The sequence below is a fragment of the Mandrillus leucophaeus genome, unplaced genomic scaffold (genome assembly GCF_000951045.1).
Source record: "Mandrillus leucophaeus isolate KB7577 unplaced genomic scaffold, Mleu.le_1.0 Scaffold256, whole genome shotgun sequence".
NCBI classification, from domain to species: domain Eukaryota; kingdom Metazoa; phylum Chordata; class Mammalia; order Primates; family Cercopithecidae; genus Mandrillus; species Mandrillus leucophaeus.
Window position 1 is genome coordinate 939,424 of NW_012102654.1, and position 16,227 is coordinate 955,650.

General features: G+C 48.1%; 1 protein-coding gene across 4 annotated transcripts in view; it reads left to right on the top strand.

The window, feature by feature from the left end:
* The window catches only part of DPYSL2 (dihydropyrimidinase-like 2), a 160,451-nt gene that overhangs the window by 71,998 nt on the left and 72,226 nt on the right, over window positions 1-16,227 (top strand). For all 4 annotated transcript variants that reach the window (XM_011983845.1, XM_011983846.1, XM_011983847.1 and 1 more), the window contains exons 2-3: window positions 605-693; window positions 2,425-2,609. In XM_011983845.1, the coding sequence (XP_011839235.1) occupies window positions 605-693; window positions 2,425-2,609 (274 nt within the window). The remainder of the gene's footprint in view (window positions 1-604; window positions 694-2,424; window positions 2,610-16,227) is intronic.

Genomic DNA, 16,227 nt, shown 5'->3' on the forward strand with positions numbered 1-16,227 from the left:
CTCGGCTTTTTTTTTTTTTTTTGAGCTGGAGTCTTGCTGTGTAACCCAGGCTGGAGTGCAGTGATGTGATCTCGGTTCACTACAACCTCTGCCTGCTGCTTGCTGCTTCAAGCAATTCTCCTGCCTCAGCCTCCCAAGTAGCTGGATTACAGGTGCCCACCACCACGTTCAGCCCAGTTTTTGTATTTTTAGTAGAGATGGGGTTTCACCATGTTGGCCAGACTGGTCTCAAACTCCTGACCTCAGGTGATCCGCCCACCTCGGCCTTCCCAAGTGCTGGGATTACAGGTGTGAGCCACTGCGCCCGGCCCTATCTTCTTTATATGAAATAATTTTCACTGCTTTTTTTTTTCTTTGGAGTTCAATGTCTAATTGAAATAGATAGTTCGTTTATCTAGGATAAGCTTTCCCTGTGTGTTCTGACTCATCAGGTGATGAATACGTTGCCACATACAGGCTTACCTTTGTCACTGAACCTTTCCAAAATGGGCTTATTTTGAACATCACTTTTGAATAGTGAAAATGTATCCTTAACTCACATATCTTAGCTCCTGTTTCTCACAGGTCAGTTACGTGTTGTGACCTTACTGCCTCTTTGTTTCAGAGCGATCGTCTTCTGATCAAAGGAGGTAAAATTGTTAATGATGACCAGTCGTTCTATGCAGACATATACATGGAAGATGGGTTGATCAAGTAAGTGTAACTCATGATATACAGATGTATTTGAACACTTTCCAGGCTTTCCAAGTATTAGCTACCATTAGCATCCATAGTATCAAACTTCAGGAACATCAGAGAGTGACCAACTTAGTATCGGTTTTAAATGGGTTTTGATTGGTGGTAATTAGTGAATTTGAAAACTCAAATTTAGGGAATTCAAAGCAACAGTTAATGTACACCCGTTGCATTATGTATTTTGTAATTTACTAGTTTTAACTGAGGTGATATGATATCTTTTTGTTGCCAGCTCAAATACTTGGTTTGTGATATGTTGAATGTATTAAAGGTTTTCCTAGAATGTAGTTGTTTGGGTTGGATTGCCCAAAGAATGCAAACGTGAAAGACAGTCTCCTCTATTAAGACAGCACGTCTGCTTTCTTCTTCAAGAATCCAAGTTGGAGGGGCTAAAGAAAGACACCAAGTTAATTACCAAGTAATACAGACAAATTACTGCCTAAATCCTGAGGGAATTTTAGGTTTTATTCTACGTGGCAACTAGTGCAAATAAGACTGCCCTTGTGTTTATTGTGTTAGTGTTACAAAGGCGAAGCAACAGGGCAGTTCCTGAGTTTGGGTATTTTTGGACGCCAGAGGGTTAAGGAAGCTGAGTTCATCCCAGTATCCTCCTGGCCTTCCTACTGGGGCAGCTCCCTGGGCTCTGGAGAAATAGCACATCTGTTTAAAGACAAACACTGCAGCCAGTGACAGCTTTTAAATAAGCAGCATTCATCAAGGGATAGCTTTAAACCGGTCCAGAGGAGTGGAAAACTGGAGTGGCCTGGGAGCTCACACCCAGATTTACGAACCTAAAATAGATTTTAACATTTCCACGTTTAATGTTTTCTCCATGTGTGTTTGCTGTGACAGTCTCAGCTGCAGGCTCTCAAATGCCATGACTTTCATGTTCCATTTTCCCCCAATTATAAGACGGCACGATCTGGTCTGGTAGAACGACACTGGCCCAGAAGTGTGCAGGCCTGTGTGCTATTTTTACTCATCACTAATTTGTTCTAGAACTTTATCGACTTCTCCTAGATTAATACTCCTTTTTAAAAAATTGGTAGAACGATGTAAAAATATTTTTTAAAAATTGAAACTGAATCATGTCCCCCAACATAATGAATATTCATTTTTCTGCCTTTTTAAATTATATTTCAGCTGTTAGCTTTTTCATTATCTGAATAACTGAACACACGCTTCCAAAATTTTAAATCATTGCAATCATAGTGTTCACTTGTTTTTTTTTTTTGCTTTGTTTTGTTCTACTTCACCCTTCCACCCCTATTTTCCCTCTGGTGAAAAGGATATGATAAAAATAAATGTTTGCAAAGTATAGCCAGGTCTGGAGAAACTTGCTATAGGATAATTAGCTCAATTGCAGATGTTGTAAAGAAAGTTTAATGACAGTTTTTAGAAATACCCTGGGGCCTTGTTATCATTTGATCTTGGGGGGTTTCTTGGGAACAAAACGTCTTTGAGTGGGGCCTCTGGTGCCTTATTTAACTTTTGCTTTCTAGTATACTCTGCATTGCCTCTTGCTGGGGGATAGGAGTATATAGTGTTTTTATTATGAATCATGACAATGATCTGAAAAGCTCACAGCACAGAGCGGAGGATAGTTTATAGGTTAGTGAAAGTAACTGTCAGATCCCATTTGAGTCCACGATTCATTTACAACCCTTATCACCAACCCTGTTTATTTAGGCAAATAGGAGAAAATCTGATTGTGCCAGGAGGGGTGAAGACCATCGAGGCCCACTCCCGGATGGTGATCCCCGGAGGAATTGACGTCCACACTCGTTTCCAGATGCCTGACCAGGGAATGACGTCTGCTGATGATTTCTTCCAAGGAACCAAGGCGGCCCTGGCTGGGGGAACCACCATGATTAGTAAGAAGTTTAAAAATCATCATTGCAGTGCTTAGGAAGTGTGAGAGTTTGCAAATAAGTCTGTGCTGTTTGATTCTCTTCTTCCAAAACTTGCTGTCCTGAGCCACAGTTCAATCTACCAAATACGGGGGTGAGGATGTGTTAACCATTTGTCTTATTTATTTATGCTCATTTTCTGTCAAATTGTAAGTTCTCCCATTGAACTGGAGAGTATGGTTCTAAGGAGTTTTGATAAGATGAATGGCTTCTTGCTTTCTCTCCGTGTGGACTTTTGTCTTTCTTGACCCCAAAATGTGGTTTTGAAAACACGGCATTTGAAGTCATCTTCAGCGCCACCAACTTTAAGCCATTGAGCATAAGTATTTGATTGTGATTTTTAGAAAAATTCCTAAGAGCGCTTCTTTGTAGGATGAGGATGGGATGCAAATAATGAAATGTTGAAGCAGGAACTCCTATTCCTCTGATATGAAAATCAAATGGAGGCGATACTCTCTAGGCTGGGTTTAACATAAAAGGAATTGGACAGCCCTGCCTGGAGGGGAACCCCCAGATAATAATTGTCTTTTAGATACGAAAATTACTGGAACCCACAGTTGGGTGCCCCTTACGTATTGCTCCAAGGACTTTGTGCTTTTTTTTGTTTGTTTTTTGATACGGAGTTTTGCTCTTGTTGCCCATGCTGGAGTGCAGTGGCGTGATCTGGGCTCACTGCAACCTCCCCCTCCCGGGTTCAAGTGATTCTCCTGCCTCAGCCACCCGAGTAACTGGGACTATAGGCATGCACCACTACGCCTGGATAATTTTGTATTTTTAGTAGAGACGGGGTTTCTCCATGTTGGTCAGGCTGGTCTCGAACTCTTGACCTCAGGTGATCTGCCCGCCTTGGACTCCCAAAGTGCTGGGATTACAGGCGTGAGCCACCGTGCCTGGCCGCTTTGTGCTTTTTGTTAAACCAAATCTGAACTGTATTTACAGCACTGTGACACAGCATACATAATATTAAGAGTTTGCTTGTGAACTGCCAGATTCCAGCATGCCCACTGATTGTCCTTTTGACAAGTGTCATTTTGTTTTTGAGGAGGTGGGCAAGCTGCACAGTGGCCCATCAGATACATATTTTTAAAAAAAAGGATTGCATCCAAGAGTGAAAGTCAACATGGAGTCCATCATATATGAAAAGCTAGCAGTTCAGTTCAGAAGAGGGTCTGAGTAGAAAGAACTTAGCTATTTCTGCTATAGAAAAACCTTTCTTACTGGTTATTTTTCCTAGTGGTGGTCTTTTTGCATGTGGTTTTGGGGTCTATCTGGAAGCTTCTTTTCTATCTTGCCTGAGCTAGAGGAATGTTGCCCTGCCATCCCCTCCTAGTCTGAATTCCCCTGCATTTTAAATCACAACTCACCCTCTGGCGTTCTCTCTGTCCTGGTCTTCAGGGTCTGAAGCATCAGGAACAACCCTCTCCTGTTTCAGCTTTCTTGGTACCACTGAGAAAAGCCTCCAAGTGTAAGCCTTGTGACTTGTGTCTTGCTGCATACGTTGCCCTCTAACCTAGTGGGTGCCATTTTCCAGGGATGTCGGGGGGACCTTTCGTTCTCACCTGGGGAGAGCAGAGCCTGCACCTTGTCAGTTGCTGGGGAATCACTGGCACCTGTGGGCGTTTCTGCCTCTCCTCCAGGGCGGGCTGTGGAGAAACACTTGAACTTAGAGAAGCTTAGACTGTTTGGGTGTCAGCTGGGAAGGCCTAATCAGGGTGATCATCTGCCTCGGTTTGGAGTTCACAGGGAGACCCTGCAGGCCCCTGGATTGGTCACAAAGAGTCAATAAGCCATTAAAAACAATATTTCTCTGGCAGGACGCTGTGGTTCATGCCTGTAATTCCAGCACTTTGGGAGGCCGAGGCGGGTGGATCACTTGAGGTCAGGAGTTTGAGCCTAGCCTAGCCAATATGGCGAATCTACTACAAATACAAAAATTAGCCAGGCATGGTGGCGTGCTCCTGGAGTCCCAGCTACTCGGGAGGCTGAGGCAGAAGAATCTTTGAACCCGGGAGGCGGAGCTTGCAGTGAGCTGAAAGTGCACCACTGCACTCTATCCTGAGCAATAGAATGAGATTCCATCTCAAAAAAAAAAAAAAACGAAAAAATTCTCGCGTGAATGGTCAGTGTCATCTATCATTGGAGAGGGAAATGCCCCCAGCCAGGAGTTAGGAGTCTGGAGTGCTGGCCCCCTTCCGACACTGACTTGCTGTGTGACCTTGAGTCACTACCCTACTCCATGCTGTAGCTGTGCGTCTGCAGTGAGGGATTTGCACTAGGTGACCCTGGAAGTCCTTTCCAGCCCCCTACATTCATCCATTCACTGAAACTCATTCACTGAAACTCAGAGAGATTTTGCCTCTAATCAAGTACACTTTGCTCAGCAGATACAGAAAGGCCCTGTTTTCTCTCACATTTGCTGGAAAGAACCCCTCAGCCCACCATCTCCTGTCCTGCGTTCCTGGATCTGCCTCTTCCCTCCACACGCTCGCCCCGTGCTTTGGCCCCCGCTCTTGTTTTTGACTCTTTCCTGCCTTCCCTTCGCTACCACAGAAGCATTGCCTTCTTGCCACCACCCTGAATTTCTCTTCCCCCTCAGCGGCTGTGGCCTTCTTTCCATTCATCCAGATGGGTTCCTTCTGTTTAGGGACGAGGGACATCCCCCTCTGAGTGCCGCACCTGGCCCAGGGAGCTCGGAAGAGTCAGCAGATGGCCTTATGGGCAGGTGGTCCAGAAGGAGGAGTGACGAGTCTGACCGCCTGCTCTGCTTCCTTGGCCAGAATGCTATGGCATTTGCACGGAGGCTGTGTGATGCAATCCGGCGATAGAGTGGGGCATCCAATGAGCGAACCTCAAGGAATGAAAGTCATCAGAGGGGGCAGTGTATAGTTAGCATTGTGACCCCCAAATGCCATTGCTTCTGTAGTCTGGGAAAAGTACTAACTACTCTTACAAATAACCACCTATTGTTACTGACCCCTGTAGAATTTCTGCTAGCCTGCGTTTCCCCGGGGGAGGGAATGGTAATAATACAGATGAGGAACTGAGGAATTGTTTTCCTTTTTCTGTTTGCTGGTCATACATTCTGCATTGCTTTAAGTGAGTGAGTCCTGAGATTTGCTTCACAGAGAAGGAGGCCTTGCAAAGAGAAATAGCTTCATACCACTTCATTGGCACGTATGACCTGCTGCTTTCTTTGACTTAATGTATTGAGTCCAGAAAGAAATGCTTAGGGCACTTTGGAAACTTCACAGGCCCACTGCTGCTTGCTGAAATAAACAATTGAAGTGAATTGGTACAAGAATCTCCCTCTTCCTCCCAACTGCCCCCGGCCCCACCCCTGGGCACTCCACCCTCTGGCCTTCTCCAGACCACGTCACCATGTCACCTGCCCTTACAGGTAAATCCTCACCTGCCTCCCTGCTGGCTCTGCATTTCCCAGGTCACAGGCCCTGGAGGCTCCTTTCTGTCTGAAATGGCGCTGCATGGAGAGGAAAACACAGCCAAATATTCTCAGTTTAAAAAAGGAGATGGCGTGTCAGCAGCAGAAGATAATATTATTGCCATTAAACAGAGCCTGCTATTGAGAATCGCACAATGAGATCTTTATGAGGAGGACTCAGTGTGGAGCAGGGGGAACGTCCTTTGCCCTTTCCACCCAGTGGTGGGTGGGCAGAGACGGCAGACATACCCTGCAGGCGGCATCCAGACCGACTGAGGGCTTGCGGGGGCAGCCGCATTGCTGCTTGGGGAAAACCCTGCGGACTTCCCAGGGCCTTCATGGTCATTTGAGTTTAGGATCCCAGAGTTTCCAGCAAGCAGCTGGGAACAGTTACCTCTGTTTTATAGAGGGGAAGACTGAGGCCAGAGGGACAGACACGACTTGCCAACACTTACCCTGTGCGTCGGTGCAGTTGGCCAGGTGTGGAACATATACCTGTAGCTCTGGCCTCGATGCTTGCCATGGGCCACCTTTGCTCTCAGCCTCAGTGGCCTCATCTGCAAAATGGGACAAGTTTTGACAGAGGTAGACTGTGGTGGCACCACAACAGCATCTGCCCAGTAGTGAGCACTCCCATGTGGTAGCTATTGTCATTCCATCCTTGCTGGATACTGGCACCCTCCCATCTCTTGTACACTGAGCTCTACTCTCCCCCGCGCAGCCCGAGAAACAGGCCCCAGCTGCTGGAGGGCTTGGCCTGAGCATTCACTGAGAGCGGGGCTGTCCAGGCATGGCTGGCAGACTGTGTGTTTTGTGTGTTGCTTCTATGGGCTGCATCTTGAAACATTACACATCCTGGGTCTCACCTTACCTGGTTAAAGTAGCAAATCTGGTGGGGCCTGCGACCCTGTATTTGAATCTGGTGCTTGGGGAGCTGTTTGAAAGCATGACTTTTAGGGGTCCATGCTGGATCTGCACACTTTGGATCTCCAGGGCTTGGGAACCACTGTTCTAAATGTCATTTCTGCTCATCTGAACTCCAGGCTTTTCCTAGAGGATGTGCACCCTCAGGCACAACACACCCAGCAGGCTCCCTGGTCCCCGGGCAGCACCGCACAGCAGAGATGGGGATTGGACTCTAGCAGGGAGGAGGAGGGGAGGTGCTGCCGCCGCAGGGCTGGAAGCGGGCCTCCCTCCTGAGCACCAGCCTTGTCACTTCTCCTTTGGCTGTGGCTCCCTGGATGTGCATCAGGCACCTCCATCCAACTGTCCCCAGTCGGACTCCCTGTCTGCTCCCTGCCACTTTTCCAGTGCCCAGTCCTGGAGAGGGCTCTTTCGAGGTCATGCTGGCGGTATCTGCAGAGTTACCCTGGCATCTTCATGTCCTCGTGCTGCCTCAAGTTGCTTTCATCTCTGTGTTACCTCTTGCACTCATTCCCTTACCCACACGGATTTGACTTTTGTCACCTCTTCCTGGATTTTGGCCCTGATCCTCTGAGGAGTCTCGCTGTCTATCCCCCACCTCCTGCCTCTTACCAGGCTGTTTTTCTGGCGCAGCTTTCATTGTGCTGCCTTCTTCCTCTGAAGCCTTTAGTGACTCCCTCTTGCTCCGAGAATCAGCCCAAGTATCAGAGCCCTCCGCGACATGGCCTATTCCTGCTTCCCCAGCCCAGACTTGCGTTGTCATCTCAGCCAGGGATGCCCTCCCTTTCTTTCTCTGCCTCTAGAAGCTTCGTCACCCTTGGTGGCCCAGCCTGGGTGCTCCCCATTCACTGATCTCCTCCTGTGATGTGTGGCTGCTGTGTAGCCCCTTCGCAAATGTTGGGCTTTTATCCCACAGCCCAGGTGGCATTCAGCCTTGCATGTGGTTCAATCAAGGGCCCCTCTGTCTCCTACATTTTCCTATTCCCTGCCGCCTGGGCAGCCTCACTCCTCAGAGTCACTCTGCTAATGCCCATGGGTGAATGAATGAGTGAATGAATGAATGAATGAATACACTAATGAGACTTGATTTCCTGCTTCCTCTGAGTGATGCCAAGAGACTTAGTGTCACAAGGAGGGAGGAGGGTTTAGGTATCCAGTGTGGACTGTGTTCACCCTGGTGGAAGCAGCCGCTTGCTCAGCAGTGGCTCCCTCTGCAGCCCCAGCTCCCTGAGTCCCTGTGGTCAGCTCTGGCCGTGGTGGGGGAGGGTGGCAGGAAGGGGAGGCCCAGAGCCCAGGCATGGCCTGTGGTTCTGGATGGGATAGCTCCCTCTGTCCGGGGTGTTCTTTTGAAGGGGGCGGGAACAGTAGCTCTCTCATTGGTCCTCTTGCGAGAGAGCCTGCTCTCCAAGTACAGAGGGTCACAACATGGAGAAATCACATGATCCCGACACCATGGTGGACCCAGCAGTCATTCCCCCAAGGGCCTTGGGCTTGTCCCAGCTCTTCCCAGTGAGCCTCCCCATGGAGGCAGGAGGGTTGGGAGGAAGGCGAGGTGGCTTCCTGAAGGGACGTGGCTCCTGAGTGTCACTGCGGTACATCCGCGGCTTGTCATTTGTTCATCCATGTGGCATTTGGGTTGCTCCCTCCTTATGGCGAGTACACATGTGTGAACCCATGCACACACTGTAATATGGATGTGTCTGTAATTGATACTTTGATTATTCCCTTTGCAGCACTCATTTGACTTGGGTTAGAAAGTGTTTACAAAAATGCCTGACCACATCAGACCCAAGTTTCAAAGTCCAGGACCAAACTTGTTGCCACAAAATCTGCCTGTGGCCTGGCGATTAGAAAGCCACGTTATCCAGTGGGCCATTGGTGTGGGCTGGTTCTCCGGGCTCTTCCCCTCGTCCCCTCAGTCCCCACATGGTTGAGGTCACACATTTCTCCTGAGGACACGGGTGCCCTCTGCAAGTAGACGCTGGGGGCCTGGGTCCACTCAGGTGTCACTGTGTGAATCTCGGCCTTCAATGGCAGGACTGGAAGAATCCATCCGCCCCCTTGGCATAGTTTGGGCTGATCTAATGCCTGGCACTGAGCAGAGCGGAGGGATCTCCTAATGCCTGGTGCAGTGTAGAGGAGGAATGACAGAGCATCCTGAGAGATAGCACAGCTCTTCCCAAAGGTCCAGCACGCACACTTTACCAAATGCTTTTCTCATGAAGGGAGTCATTGGGTTGGGCTAGCCAGGTAGGCTGGGTCGGCCTGTGGGGGCTAGGGACTTCTAGGCCCTTCCAGAAGCAAGGGCATCCCCGAGTGGGTGTCTAGACCCTGTTTCATGGACATTGTGGCAGTTTTCATAATATCCCAGGGTTTCTTGCCCCTGCCGGGCCCTGGGAGCTGGCAGTTACGGTGCTGGAAATGAGCCTGACTCACTGGGGTGGTGATCTTCCACCCCTTCAGGTGCCCTCATCCCAGTTCTGACTCTGCCTATGGGTGTTGCACATGGAGCCTGGAGAGTCGCAGCACTGGGTGTTTCCCAGTGCTTGGGTCGTCTGACTTGCCCTAGAGCTGGGTCGTACAGACTATTGGGAACTTCCTGTTGATCCTGCTGGCCTGATTGACAGCTGGAGCCAGGAGTGGAGGTGGGGCCCGTGGGAATGCCAAGCTCTAGGAAGGTCTGCCTGACCTTTAGATGTGAGGGTCAGGCATTCAGTGGTTGCATCTCAGGGTTCCTCATTGCTAGATGAGAGCTTCCATGACACACGTGTCCGAGGGTGCCCTTGTCCTGTGTCCTGGCTGAGTGAGCTGGGCAGAGACTTCTGAGGACAGCAATTGTGTCCTCTCCATTTTTCTAAGGCCCCCACGTGCCCGGAGCTGGCTGTGTGGGCAGCCGGAGAAGCTGCCCAATGAGTCTGATGGGAGCCAGACCCGTTACTCCTTCTACGCACAATAGTTTTAGCGTCGTTGTCCCGGGGCAACCTGTTCTCATGTGAAACCTTGTGTGGAACCCCCTCCACCTGAGACATGAGACTGATGAATGCAGAACTGCTCTGGTTGGAATGGTGGGTGGCGGGTGGGCTGTAGGGGAGCCCAGATCCTCTCCGTTTTCTCTTTGTCATCCCCCCATGGCAGCCCCTCTGCCTCTGGAGAATCCCAGAGCTTGGGGAAGCACAGGATGGAAACCACCCCATCCTGGCACTGCCTCCCCCTCTGCCCACCTTCCCTGCAAAGCTTGCAATGCGACTGGTCCTGGTATAGCCTCCATGTTGAGTTGCAGGGGAAAGGGTGTTCAGTAAGCAGGTATATACCCACGGAGTCGCTTAAGAAAACACCTAACCACACTGTAAATTTTCAGTAGTTTCATTTAATATCTCTCTCTCTGTTCAAGACAGGAACCAGGGTAGAGCGCCTGTTTCATTTTCCCTGCCTAGGTTTGGATTGGTTTTCTTAGCTTTTTATGACAGCCCATAATAGGTGAGCATTCTGCCCTTCTTTAAAAAATTAATGGTGTAGAGAGTTTTATTTATTTATTTTTCAGAAATGGTGTCTCACTCTGTCACCCAGGCTGTAGTTCAGTGTTGTGATCATAGCTCACTGTAGCTTTGAACTTCTAGGTTCAGACAATCCTCTTGCCCCAGTAGTTGGGACTGCAGGTGGGCACCACTACACCCTGCTAATTTTTTATTTGTTAGTAGAGATGGGGTCTTGCTATGTTGCCCAGGCTGGTCATCCTCCCGCCTTGGCCTCCCAAAGTGCTGGGATTACAGGCGTGAGCCACTGTGCCTGTTTGGTACATTAGCTTTTCTTTTCTCTTTTTTTTTGAGACGGAGTTTCACTCTCGTTCCCCAGGCTAGAGTGCAATGGCGCAATCTCAGCTCACTGCAACCTCCACCTCCCAGTTACAAGCCCTTCTCCTGTCTCAGACTCCCAAGTAGCTCAGATTACAAGCATGCACCAACATGCCCAGCTAATGTTTTTGTATTTAGTAGAGATGGGGTTACACCATGTTAGTCAGGCTGGTCACGAACTCCTGACCTCAGGTGATCCCTCGGCCTCGGCCTCCCAAAGTGCTGGGATTACAGGCGTGCGCCACCGTGCCCGGCTGGTACATTAGTTTTAAAGGGAAAATTGACTGTGGGTGGCCAAGGGATTTGTGTTTTCTGACTTAACCATCCATGGCTCTGACCCCAAGTCACCCATTAAGGGCTGTTTCTCTCTTTTTTTTCCCTCTTCCTCCCCAAGCTGACCTTTCTCTTTCTTCTTAAGAAGTGATTACTGATTTCTTTGGGTTTTGAGGGTTCTGTCTTTGACTCTCTGTGATTGTTGGGTGAAGCCATTTGCTCAAATTCTTTGCTTTTAGAGCGTCTTAACTGCCATGGTAATGATAAAGGGGAGTGACAGTGAGTAGAAATTAGAGTTCTTTCTGGTTAACCCATTTGGGAGGTAGCTTTCTTTGAATATGACTAAGTGTTCCCCTAATGACAGAGGGGATGTTGCTGGGGGTTGGGTCGCGGCGGCTGAGGCTGCTGTCCAGTTAAGGGAATTTTGCAATGAGCTCGGGCAGTGGTTTAAAAACCATGACTGCACATTAGAATCCCCTGGGGAGTTGTAACAAAATGCAGAGACCAGACCTTTTGACTGAATTGTTCTAGGTGGGCCTGGAATTGGTCGTTTTGAAAGCCTCAAGGTGATAGCTGGGATTGAGAATCATGGATCTCAGTTCTTGTTCTGATAGTTGGACTTCTGTTGAAACCGAATGAATGTCTGCCAAGATTTTCCAAAACTCAGAGCTGCCCTCTGCTCCCCGTTCCCTGCTCCGTCCTGTCCTCTTCATGGAGGGAGTGGGATAACACTGTTGCGATCTGGCCAGGGTGGATTCTACAGCCAGATGCTCCCCAGAGGCTTAACCATGGAGGGGCTGCGCTAATTGTCACTAGAAAGAGCCTCCTCCTTCAGTTGCTGTCCTTGGTGTTCAGGAAGGTTTTACTTGGCTAATTCCCTAAAAGGGCACTGGTTAGGACTTGGAGTAAGTGGTGGTGAGCAGGAGCAGGGCTGGCTGCTGGGACGGGGTGGGTGCGAGGGGCAGAGGGGAATTGGAACGTGGACTGCTGTCCACAGCCTGTGGCCACCTGCTGTGCTGGTTTCCCTGAGAAAACCCTACTGTCTTTAGGTTGAATCTGTAGTGTTTATGACCTAATGACTCTCTAATGATAGGTCAGGACTGGAATCTTTCCTTGTGGGGAGCCTGTGAGACAAAAATCAAAAGGGCCTGATAATAACATAGAATCACGGACTCTTAAGGCAGCCATTCACCTCCTTCCCAGCCTGCCTCCCATAGCCGGCACAGTTTATTGGACTAGGCTTCAGAGGATGGGATTGTAAGTAACTCAACAGGACAGGGATGGGAGCTCCCCAAGAATCAGATCTAAATTTAACTTCTCTTTCTAGAGCTTTCTGTTTGAGTGTGATCACCTAATGTGTTTCTAGATGGCTATTTCCACATCTGTAAAATGGAGACAACCAATTCTTATTTCTTAGGGCTGTGGAAAACGTGAGGTGTTTTGTGCCATACTGTTTAAAAGTAATCATCGTGACACCTTTGGAACGCGTGTGAAAAGATCTCCCTCTCTCTGTCTGACATCTGTCTATATCCATCTCTATCTTTCTGTCATCATCATCTCTCTCTCTCTCTATCTATCTATTCATATATATTTATCTATCTAGCATGACCTGGGATAGGCGAATTCTATAGCCAGGTGGCCTCCAGAAGCTTACGAAATGATCATCTACCAAATCTACCCTCTATCTATTTCCCTACCCTCCTATCATTTATCTAATCTATCTATACATTGATATATATCTATGTAGTCTATATCTATCTTGATATGACATCTGTCTGTACCTATGATCTATCATCTCTATTTAATCCATCATCTCTATATCTATTATCTATCACTTACCTGTTTTATTTATCCTAATCTATCATTATCTATTAGCTTTCTAATCTACATGTAGATATCTATTGTCTGTCTAATCTATCAATTGACCATTCGTCTGTTCATCTTTCCTATACCAAAGATGCAGTTGCATGCCACCTGATTCCAGGTGGGTTATCTCACTTCACTGTCACTTGGTGAGATCAGGAAGAGGTCTCCAGGATTGTTTCAACTTCAAGCCCGTGTACATGAGTGCGTTTTGAACACAGCGGGAAAAACAGCAACGTATAAGAAGCTTTCTTATTGGCGGGCATGGTGACTTACGCCTGTAATCCCAGCACTTTGGGAGATCGAGGTGGGAGGATCACTTGAAGCCGCCCAGAGTTCAAGTCCAACCGGGGCAGCAAAGTGAAGCCTTGTCTACCAAATAAATACATAAATAAATAAAAATAATAAAAATAAAAAATTAGCTGGGCATGGTGGTACATACCTGTAGTCCCAGCTGCTCAGGAGGTTGAGGTAGGAGGATTGCTTGAGCCCCAGAGTTTTGAGGGTATAGTGAGCTATGATTGTGCCACTGCACTTCAGCCTGGGAGACAGTGAGACCCCATCTTAAAAAAAAAAAAGGTATAATGTAGCTTATAGGGCTTATAATTCTGTAAGAAGACTTCTTATGCAAGAAAATAAAAAATTTACTTTTCGCTTTTTTTTTCCTCCTCCAAATAATCTCTGGAGAATTTGGAGCCTAATTTTTTTGACAACACATCTGGCCCTGCAAATGTAAAGCAGTGTTCCCAGAAAACAGCTCGTCACATCAATAACTCTTGCTATCTTTGAATTTTCAGCCTTTTTTGGAATTCAAATGAGGCCAATTTTATAAGTGTCCATTGCTGTGCTGTTGAATTCAAGCTCCTCCATTTTTCATGGTGGATTCCTTGCGTTGTCTGCTAGGGGGGTTGCATTCCTTGCTGAACCAGACCTCCGCCCTCTTCCCCCCTGCCCTGCAGTGTGCTGAGCTTCCAGGCAGGGCTACAGGGTCGTGCTGCTGGAAGTATCGGTGACAAATTCTTCCCCAGTGGGTGTTTCGGCTAAGGAAGCATTTAGTCATGTAGGGCCTACCATGCCTAGCAGTGCAGCGTGGGAGAGGCCTGGCAGAGGGCAGAGCTCTCTCCTCTCCAGCCGGGTGTGGCTGGTGGCTCCTTCCTCTTTTGTGGTGTCAAACCAAGGGATAGTATGGACCCAGCAGAACTGAAAGCAAAAGGAGGACCCATTATTAGCCAGTTCTGGCAGAGGCGAACAGCTTCTTTGTGTGGACAGGCACATCTCATGCCTTTTTGCTTCAGCTGGGAGTTTTTTGTTTTGTTTTGTTTTGTTTGTTTTTTTGTTTTTTACTGTTATTTATTTATTTTGTGCCTTAGCTCATTAGCTGCAGAAATCACAGGGGATAAAAAAGCAGGTAGGACGGGGTCCATCCTTAAGGCAAGGAGAGAGTTGAGTGAGGAAACTGTCCCTGACGCCTTGACAGATATTTTGGAGCCAACTCTGAGCGCAGTGAGGGAGGACCTAATCTTTTGGAGGAAATGCAACTTTAGCTTCAGAGTTTTAAATGGAAACCGGGCAGAAAGCCACAGGTTGGGCACAGCCTTGGTGGCGTGTTGTTGTGTCACTTTACACAGTTAGAAGGGGGTTCGGCCTTCTTTGTAGGATGAATGTTTAGGTTCTTGTCCAAACGAATACACTTCTATATCCTACTAATAATGATTCCAGGACAGCAGTGCAAACCAGGGCTGTCCTAGGCAAACCCCGGCATCCATCATGCTAAAGGACACGTGTTGACTCCTCTTGTCCTCCAATGAGCTCGGGCAGGGGGTGACCCTAGCAGTTGCTCTCTGGACCTCTCCACAGGCCTGCCAGGAGTCATGGGCAGGAGTTGTGTGATTCCGTCCTTTTCACAAGAGGTGGTTGGAAGAAAGTGAGGAGTTTAGAGGGAGCAGATAATTGATATCATTTATCGGGAATTTGTGTGATGCAAGTCCTGCATACACCATTTCTAATCCTTCCATCAACCCTGAAGATAGGTAGGCTTATCCTCCTGTTATAAATGAAGTAATGGGAAGTCCAGAGAAGTGAAATGACTTGCCTGAAGCCACAGAGCCTGCCAGTGCGAGGGCTGGGATTCCAATCCAAGCTCTGGGCCAATGACCCTGGCAGATGCTGGAATGTAAGAGGAATGTTTGCTTTATAGCAGTTAGACAGTCTGCTCGTGAAAGCTGTTTTGTGTCCAGCCTTGTGCCAGGTGCTTTACAACAATCCTAGACACAGCACCCACCTTGAGTTTGCCCTCAGGTACAGGGCTCCTATCCATCCTGGAAGAACAGAAAGATTTTGGTGTTCAAGTTTTATCCTGCCCTTCTATCCACCTGTTACTTAAAAGTAGTTTTTCTGTAATATATGGGGAGAAAATGATCGGTTATCATACATCTCCTACTAAGTGGGAGGCTGCACCCAGCATGGAAGATGCTCAGCAAGATGGTGGTATATTGGGTGTCTCTTGTCTACTACAGAAGGCCTGGATTGATGCCCTAGATCTCCCCTTGCATCCCAGAGGGGGATTTGGAGAGCAATCAAGAGGAGTAACTGATGCCATGCATTCATCAACTGAACTTAATCCCTCTTCTGGGAGGCCTGGGAGCCTTCCTCCACACAGGCCCAGATTGAGCTGATTTCTGTCACGTAGGCTGCTCCGAAGTTGCCCTGCCTTTGCCTGGCTCTCATCTTTTGCATTTCTCTGAATCGCTTTGGCATGGGCTTCTATGAGGTTCATTAGGCTTAGCACCTCCCATGTCTGCTTGGGAAACACCACGGCAGATGACATTTTTCTTTTCTTTTCTTTTCTTTTTTGAGACAGAGTCTTGCTCTGTCACCCAGGCTGGAATGCAGTGGTGCGATCTCGGCTCACTATAAGCTCTGCCTCCCAGGTTCACGCCTTTCTCCTGCCTCATCCTCCCGAGTAGCTGGGACTACAGGCGCCCGCCACCACGCCTGGCTAATTTTTTTGTATTTTTAGTAGAGACGGAGTTTCACCGTGTTAGCCAGGATGGTTTCGATCTCCTGACCTTGTGATCCACCCACTTCGATCTCCCAAAGTGCTGGGATTACAGAGCCATCGCACCTGGCATGTTTTTTTTTGGTGGTTGTTGTTGTTGTTGTTGTTGTTGTTGTTTTTTGAGGAAGGGCAGAGACAAGGAGGAAGATCAGGCAATTTCTCAGAGTTGGAATT